The sequence below is a fragment of the Anarhichas minor genome, unplaced genomic scaffold, assembly GCF_050575085.1.
Source record: "Anarhichas minor isolate MPS153535 unplaced genomic scaffold, ASM5057508v1 ptg000136l, whole genome shotgun sequence".
Taxonomy (NCBI): domain Eukaryota; kingdom Metazoa; phylum Chordata; class Actinopteri; order Perciformes; family Anarhichadidae; genus Anarhichas; species Anarhichas minor.
In genome coordinates, this window is record NW_027466582.1 from 3224041 (window position 1) to 3232833 (window position 8793).

General features: G+C 43.2%; 1 protein-coding gene across 1 annotated transcript; it reads left to right on the forward strand.

The window, feature by feature from the left end:
• Window positions 1-383: 383 nt before the first annotated feature.
• Window positions 384-6388, forward strand: yy1b (YY1 transcription factor b). The gene is made up of 5 exons (XM_076083745.1): window positions 384-1162; window positions 1927-2077; window positions 3021-3081; window positions 3518-3676; window positions 5253-6388. The coding sequence occupies exons 1-5, from the start codon at window positions 565-567 to the stop codon at window positions 5433-5435; spliced, it is 1152 nt and encodes a 383-aa protein (XP_075939860.1). The 5' UTR covers window positions 384-564; the 3' UTR covers window positions 5436-6388.
• The last annotated feature ends 2405 nt before the right edge of the window (window positions 6389-8793 follow it).

Genomic DNA, 8793 nt, shown 5'->3' on the forward strand with positions numbered 1-8793 from the left:
AAAAAAGACTAAATAAGCAACTTTTATTAAATGGATTTGGGATCTGGTCACGTGTGATGAACATTTGCTATTTTGGGTATTTTATTGACAAAATTGGAATATTTGAAAAAATAATATAAGAAAACAAACGAAGCTTAATGATAGTTATAGCTCTAATTTGAAAAACATCGATATAACAATTGGATAATATGTTCACGGCATTGACTATAATTATGTAATGTACCTCTTATCATATGCATTAAAAGAAATATGTTCAAATGAGTGCTTATGGGACAAATACATCAAAACCTCATGTCAACAAACCACTGTAATCAAGTTATCGCTGGGTTCACCAACATCTCGCGATGTTTCAGTATTGGAGAGCATAGTGGCGACGAGAACGAGAAGTGGCGTGGGACGGAGCGAAGAGAGTTGTTATCGAGGAAGAGGGAGAACAGACAGAGGCAGGAGCAGAGCTGGGGGTGTGTGTGTGATAGAGAGAGAGAGAGAGAGAGTGTGTTTTTGAGGTCCAAAAAAGAAGCATAACACGGCGTGAATGAGAGAGGCAAGCTGGCGGACTTCAATATGGCATCCGGAGATACGCTGTACATCGAGACAGACGGCTCGGAGATGCCGGCCGAGATCGTGGAGCTCCACGAGATAGAGGTGGAAACGATACCCGTGGAGACTATCGAGACCACGGTGGTTGGTGGGGACGACGACGACGATGATGAAGACGATGAAGATGATGAAGACGACGACGACGACGGGCAGCCCATGATCGCGCTCCAGCCGTTGGTCACGGACGACCCTAACTTGATCCACCACCACCACCACCATCACCATCACCAGGAGGTGATCCTGGTCCAGACCCGGGAGGAGGTGGTCGGTGGGGATGACTCGGACATGCACACGGACGGCGGGAGCGGGTTCGAGGACCAGATCCTCATCCCGGTACCGGCTCCCGGGGTGGAGGACGAGTACATCGAACAGACTCTGGTGACCGTGGCGGGGAAAAGCTCCGTGGGTCGGATGAGACGGGGGGGCGGCGGCACTGGGGGCAAGAAAGCGGGCAAAAAGAGCTACTTAAGCGGCGCGGAGGCCGGCGGGAGAAAATGGGAACAGAAGCAGGTGCAAATAAAGACACTGGAGGGGGAGTTCTCTGTTACGATGTGGGCATCGGGTGAGTAAACGTTAGCCTGTCTGTCTGTCATGCTGTCCGCTGATAGCCGTTACATGAGGCCTCGCTGCCAGGGCGTTGTCCTGCTGCACCAGACTAGTTCCTGGAGTGCTAGTGCGCACTGCCGCAAAAAGCGACAAATATTGCATTTTTTCTCCACGAAACACCGCCGTGTCGTATGGAAATGTTTTTGTTTTGAAGGGAGGCCATGTTTTAAGTGTTGCTGGGCGCCGCCATATTCCCCTAGACTAGTAAGTATGGCGGCGGCCCCCGAAAAAATGGCGATAGTCGCGGCCAGGCAGAGATGGCGGCGGTGCTAAGGGGGGGGGGGGAGGGAGAGAGTAGAGAGCTCGAGACAGCTGGGGTTTGAATATCTGCAGGCCGCAAAACTACTGTGGCGCACGTGCTTTGCTCAACTGCAACTAGATTATCGTGTGTGTACGTGTGGAGGTTTAACACGCGTGGAAATGTGAGTCTAGTACTTTATTAGCCAGTAGATCGATTAGCAGTTAGCTCTGGTTGTTGCTGTTGGTGGTGGTTCACTAGACAGCTAACTACTGCCTCTGTGCAGAAGTGGTGGTACTGCGTGTGCAGTGTGATATTAGCCCATCAATTTAGGATATTCTACAAGTTACCCATTTAATTTCACAACCAAAGTCTGGTTGATGCTTTGCTTTATCCTTTATATTGTTTTTTTAAGGATCACAGCAGTTATTTGGGGTTGTTAGTTCAGGCTTTAGATTAATGTGTTCCTAATGACCGAACAGACATCGACCACGAGTCGGTGGTGGAGGAGCAGATCGTTGGGGAGAACTCCCCTCCGGACTACTCGGAGTACATGACGGGGAAGAAGCTGCCCCCTGGTGGTATCCCGGGGATCGATCTCTCAGACCCCAAACAGCTGGCCGAGTTCGCCAGGTGAGTGTGTGTGTGGGGGGGTCTCCCAAATATAAACACACCTGTTGTGGATAAATATGCAAAAGGTTCAATGTTAGTATGAGATAAACATGGCTGTGTTCTTCTACACAACTATCAGATATTCTGTTTTTTATTTATTTAGTATTTATTAGAATTCTTCTTGTTTTATTCTCTCTCAAAATTGAAGATTTAAAGCGTTTATTTGTCACAAATCAAGCTATATGTTCAGTTTAAATGCAGGATAACAACTAAATATAAAGAAAATATAATTCTATATAATAATAGAAATAAGGGAAAAGAGCAAAGATTTGAAGGCATTTTTCTGTGTCTGCAGATATTTATTCATGTTAATCCAAAAGCTTTGAGCAAGCTCTGTGTATGGTATTTATTAAGCAGGAGTATACCACTGTAACGGGCTGAAATAGACCAGAAGAAAGTATTATATATATATATATATATAGACCATAACAAAAAGAACTGTAGTGCTGCTGCCCAAAATTGTCAGGTTGTGTTTTGGATGTGTAAAATGACACCCACTGTAGTTCACAGAAGTTTTCATTATTTATTATTCATCCAGTTATGTTGTCATCTAATCACGCAGCCTGTAAAATGTCAGCTGCATGGTTAGCAGGCTTGTTTCGTGGAGAGACCAGTGAATGTTTATAGTATTTATTATGAAATCATTTACCACAATAACTTCAGAATCTTCTCACTGTTCACTTTTCTGTAAACATGTTCCCTCTCGAGGTGAAATGTCAAGTGAGGATGTTTCCGCTGTCGCAGATGGCCTCTAACTGCTACTGGTTACTGGTTAACTAAAACACATCAGCATTAAAACTGGACTAGAGGATAACACGGGCGCTTGTCTAGAAAGATATGGCTTTGTCTGTTTTTGTTTGTTTAAAATCTAAAACCATGTCCTTTTTTATTTTTCCTAAATCAGGATGAAGCCCAGGAAAGTGAAAGAGGACGACGCTCCCCGGACGATAGCCTGCCCTCATAAAGTGAGTCTAATGACGTTGTTCCCACCACAAAACAGAGCTCATAGCTCCTGATGGGTTTAATAGTCTGACACTGTTGCTTTCTGGGTAATTGAACATTCCTGTAAAGGTTATTTAAAAGTGAAGAAAGCACTCAAGTGTATTGATTTGTATGTACTTACAAGAGCAATCAAACCTTATCTGAACTACATGTTTTGCTAATGTAAAGGATTATTCACTGTGTTAGCGGGGAGCTGATCACAGAGCAATTTCAGGGGAGAATAGGAATCAGGATTAAAGGAAATCAAACGCAATGCTGGGGCCACTTGACATTTATACACAAGGAAGCAAAAACGCTTTTAGTGCACCACTTTACAGATCTGCTGCATATAACCTGACATTATCTGCTTGTCTGTGCTGCGTGTCATCTCTTTGTGTCGGCCCTTTCTTTTGTTTCCAGGGCTGCACAAAGATGTTCAGGGATAACTCGGCCATGAGGAAGCATCTCCACACCCACGGACCCCGCGTGCACGTCTGCGCCGAGTGCGGCAAGGCGTTCGTCGAGAGCTCCAAACTCAAACGTCACCAACTCGTTCACACGGGGGAGAAACCCTTCCAGGTTAGCATCTGGACTAACTTTACACCCCCACACGCGCAGATTCACTCGCACTATTTTTACATTTTAAGCACATAAGCCCATCAGAGTTTTAAGTCAAAATTCAAGCGAAGGAGAAAGGGATGATAAGTCATGTCACCCACCGAGCTCCAGAGGTGGGAATCTTCTCTTCATTACGATTCAACGATTCTCGTTGCGTCTCAATGTACTGCGTCCTCGGCTTTCTATATTACTGCACATGGTATCTTTTTCAAGAATTAACATAAGCAGTCAGATAAATGTGCTTTCAAAAATCATGCTATAATATAAAAAGCTGCATCTTTTCAATACCAGTATCTGTGTTAGCCACCTCACTAAATAAACATTACACAAACAAAACGTGAATCCTTCTGCAGTGCTTCTAAAGCCGGCTGTAATCTACCAAAAAAGGTTTCCACATAAACTAGTTTATTTCAGTTACTCTTCCTTACTCGTAGCTCTTCTACTCCCGACAGAACACCACGGTTGTATTTCAGCCTGCATGCACATTTTCTTCCAGCTCAACGTTTTTGAATCAGAGCCGTTAATATCGGTGTCGAGGGCAACCGGTCAGCGGACCGCCGAGTGGCGTCTCGGCTCTGTGCACACGGAGTCCTCAGAGAAACACAATACGGAGCCAGTGAGCGTTGATGCATTTAATAAAATGTAAGCGTATCTGCTCTGTGACATGCACGACATGCACTTTTCAGTGGGGATTGGCCGCTACTTTATATAATTCCTGACATATTTCAATCACATTTGTATGTTTTCGCTGGTATTGTTGACATGTTGATGAGTCTTTTTCCATTGAGCGTTTGCTGCACCTGTCAAACTTCCTGTTCCTGCACATATGCAGTTTACAGTAATAATGTTGGCTTCATGAGTTGGTTGAAGACATCTGACACATAACTTATAATATTTCTGTATTATGCATTTGATGGCTACATATATAATATCAGCATCCTCACCATCTAACGTAATAACTCTGTTTGGCTGCTTAGTTTTATTGTTTGCATTACAAAACACTAATCTATGTGTTTGTCATACATAAATGTATTTGGGTAACATAGAGAGAGAGAGAGAGAGAGAGAGACTAATGTTAATCTAAACTCTGATAGCATCAAAGACCAACTTCCACACAGCTGGGAAACAATACACTGAATCATTTTAACTTAACCTGTAAAACCCAAAGTAGTTTGTTTATTATTCAACGTTAGGTAGCTACTGTAGGTGTAGTAAGTTAGTTAGCCGGACATTTAAACACTTGCAGCTTACATAAGAGCAGCTAAACACACTGTTCAAGTCTGTTCCTTGGGTCTTTCTTGTGTCTTTGGTTTTGGGAATATTAAGAAATACACAAAACCTGCAAACTTTTGAAGTGCAGAGTGTCATTCTCACAACTCCGCTTCACCATGAGGGGAAATCCAAAGCTCGGCAAGCCCGCCGTGATTGGACAATCAGTGTTTCGGGGGAGGTGTAACGAATAGTCAAATTGGATGTCACGCACTGTGTGATCAGCGTAAAGACTGACAGCCCCCCCCCCCCCTCTCGTTTCTTCTAGTGCACCTTTGAAGGCTGCGGGAAACGGTTCTCTCTGGACTTCAACCTGCGCACACACGTGCGGATCCACACTGGAGACCGACCCTACGTCTGCCCTTTCGACGGCTGCAATAAGAAGTTTGCGCAGTCGACCAATCTCAAGTCTCACATTCTCACACACGCCAAAGCCAAAAATAACCAATGAGAACCCATCCACCAGCGTCAAGAAGAGAAGAAAAAAAAAAAAAAAAAGAAGCATCCCAGCCGCACACCTGAAACCTCTTTTGAGGACCGGAATGAAAAGCTTGAGACTTATTGATTTATATGGAAAAATCAGACAGATTTAAAAGACTAAAAAACACTGAAATTCAGCTAGTTTTCCTGCGTCCCCTTTCTCCTGCGGTCACATCGGATGAGGAACTCAGTGACTATTCCCCAAAGCCCCGGCCAGCACAGTCCCCCCCCCCCCCCCCTTCTCCAGTGGCACTCAGCTGCCAGAAGATGGAACTCGTGGACAAACATCAGAGACTTATTTTTACCAGAGCGAGCGGAGAAGCAGCCGTCTATTAGTATTTTTATTTTCTCACATAGCTTTTATTTTCCCACGAGCGTGCATATTGTACACTTGTCTCAGGCTATGTTTAGTAAAATTGTGATTTATTTTTTTCTTCCCTCGTGCATAATGAGATCGTACCGCTGATACAAAAAGGCTCCGGCCTTTTCTGACCCGTTTCCACATGTATGAGAAGTTTAAATACAGCTGTATGTTTGCATCTCCATACCCTCTTTGGTTGTATTTTTCTCTAACCACAAAATAACCGTGTATACTTGTATTGTATGGCTGTATTGAAATTACGTAGACATAGATAGAGGTGTGATTTAAAGTGTTAACCAATTAAACTTTTAGTCATGAGTTGCTTTCTATTTTCTATGAACTGTCTTTACACAGATGAATGAGTAATGTGTTACGAGTTACTCAGAGCGAGTCTCTGTTACAATATCCAGAGCGTACATTGAATCGACTGCGAGACCATCACGTTTTCTTTTTGTTGGAATGTAATGTACAGACGTCAACCATAAACTTCCTTCTGTTGATATTTACACATGTATCTCAACTGCCCACAATAAAATGGCTCATTCCAACCCTGTCGAAATACACCAACGCTTTTATTAAGTGCGTCTTTTTTGATTGATTTGTTATCAATACATTCCTTTCTTGTTATGATTGTACATCTAAAATTACTGTTTTGGCACATTTTAGCCCATTTAATACAATATTAGGGTTATCATTCAGAGCTGAAACAATAGGTTTATTAATCAATTAGTTGATCAAGAAGGTTAATTAGCAAATCTTTTAATCTATAATTGTGTATTTGCCACTATCACCCCCAGTGCTTAGTCATGGGGGGGTTTGAGTCTGTAAATTATAGAGTACGGTCGAGACTTTGAATGTGATTTTTCCACACAAACAATGTAATATTTTATAGCGGTGTGTGACGATCAAGACCTGCTTGGGACGAGAACATTCAGTAACCTGCCCACTTTTTAAAGCGACATGCTGTCAGATCCTTTTCACAACACCCAGATAGATGTTTCCCTTTGCCCCACATTCATACACCGTTAAAGTTAATGTCACCAGTGGTGGAAAGTACATTTACTCAGTAAAGTACATCGCTACAACTATGTGATACTTGTGTATTATGTTCATTTAAACCCCTGCTCACTATATTTCTGAGGGAAACGCATTTATTTCCCTCAGAAATGCGTTACTCGTTGCTTTGCAGATTACAAAGAGAAGATCTTATGAATTATTATAGATTATTATGCTCGGTATATACAGCAGTTAAAATGATCTCCACCTCCAGCAGGTCAGCTCCAACATTAAAGTACTGCTGACAATGCATCAGTGAGTGCTTTTATTTTTAATACTCGATAAAACATATGCACGTTTACATCAGTGTATCTCTTTTATGCAGGACCACATTAGTCTCAATTATTTTGATTAGTAAACACGCCGCATGCTTCCCAACGTGTATTCTTGATATATAATAGTAGCTCTCTTCTTATTTTAACTTTCATAAAGCTGCATCAGCTCGGTGGGATTTCCTTACTTCCTCCTCCGTTCTGCACTTGCAGTTTTTGAGTTTCCACATAAGTCCATTCCCTTTTCTGCTGAGCCAGCGGGATTAGCACAACTGTCGACCTCAGCGTCCTGCTAAGATCCTGCTCTTTGGCCTGATCCTGGTCTCCCCACTGCAGACTCCAGACCAGCTCCTACTGCCCCCTTCTGGTACTAAACAGTGGTGGCCGTGTGGCGGTGCTATCCATGGTGCTGATCCCAAAAGGGTTGGATACAGCAATGACATCAAGCCTCTCTCTTTCTCTGTGTGTGTGTGTGTGTGTGTGAGAGAGGTTTGTGTTTGAAGAGTTCTCTTTTGAGTCTTTGCTTCCTGTTTGTCACGTTAACGATCCAAGAGGAGCAGGAAAAACCAAAGGGAGCTGTGTTGCTTTGTGTTTCTGATGAGGAAATGAATTGATCGAGCTCCAGTGCATTCTTGATGTCTTATTGGCGTTTTTTTAAAGATGTGCTGCTTGAAATTCAGAGCCAGGTGCACTTTTCCTCTACCTGAGAGCAACCCTGTGATTGAGAGAGAGAGTCACATTATATGTAAAGGCTGATTCAGGCATGATTCCACTTGAGGGTCTCTGTCTGTGTTTTTTATGCTAAGGGGGCATTTATCCATGAGATTGGTTGTTTTGATTGACAAAGGCATGGGAGAGTAAACGCGCTACTTGTTATGCAGCTGAAGTCTGTCAAGCCTCCAACACCTGCTCTCTTTCAGATGCTTATTTCATTATGGCTTCTCTCTCCCAGGAGTCAAGCCACTTTTTATTTGTGTCTTCCTGTTTTTAATTCCGTGCTGCATGTTTACCTGGATGTGATTCTCTCTCTCTCTCTCTCTCTCTCTCTCTGCTTCGGTAAGATCTGAGCTTATTTTGCAGCCGCAAGTGTGATTGCTCCTACAATCTCAACGCCCGGATATTCTTTCATTAGATTGTTCCTGTCGCTCTCTGTGTTGCACTGGCAGCAAGCAAACAAAGGTGTTTTTTTTTTTTTTGTATCACTCCGAAGCATAGCAGGCGGCCTCGGCAGCGAGATATACCCACAGTTCTTACCGCCGCACTAAACCCCTTCATCTGTGAGTGGAGACTAAATCAGGAAATCCACACAGATCAACCCTCAGCCCTCTGTGCTTTATTATTTATCCTACATTTCTTAATAACACCTCTGCCGAGGATCTTTCTCTCACTTGTGCTCTCCTTGTCAAGAGCTGGATTTCATATTCGATGTATATAAATCTTGAGGCAAACAACCACCTGTGTAAACATCAAACTATCTTTATCGACAGAGTAAACTCTATTCTGCGAATACGAAATTGTACAAAAAGGACTCCTTTGTAGATACACCTTCCTCTACATCCTTGGTTACATATAGTGAAAGCCCATCAGTGGCTGTTATGTTTAACTCCTCCATTGCTCCGTCACACGGCCAATTTGATGCC

Bases quoted from the DNA above. Each gene is read 5' to 3' on its own strand.
- yy1b (XM_076083745.1), top strand. From the start codon at position 565: ATGGCATCCGGAGATACGCTGTACATCGAGACAGACGGCTCGGAGATG. The intron at 2,078-3,020 runs GTGAGTGTGTGT...TTCCTAAATCAG, and splicing joins CAGCTGGCCGAGTTCGCCAG to GATGAAGCCCAGGAAAGTGA. The intron at 3,082-3,517 runs GTGAGTCTAATG...TTTTGTTTCCAG, and splicing joins CGATAGCCTGCCCTCATAAA to GGCTGCACAAAGATGTTCAG.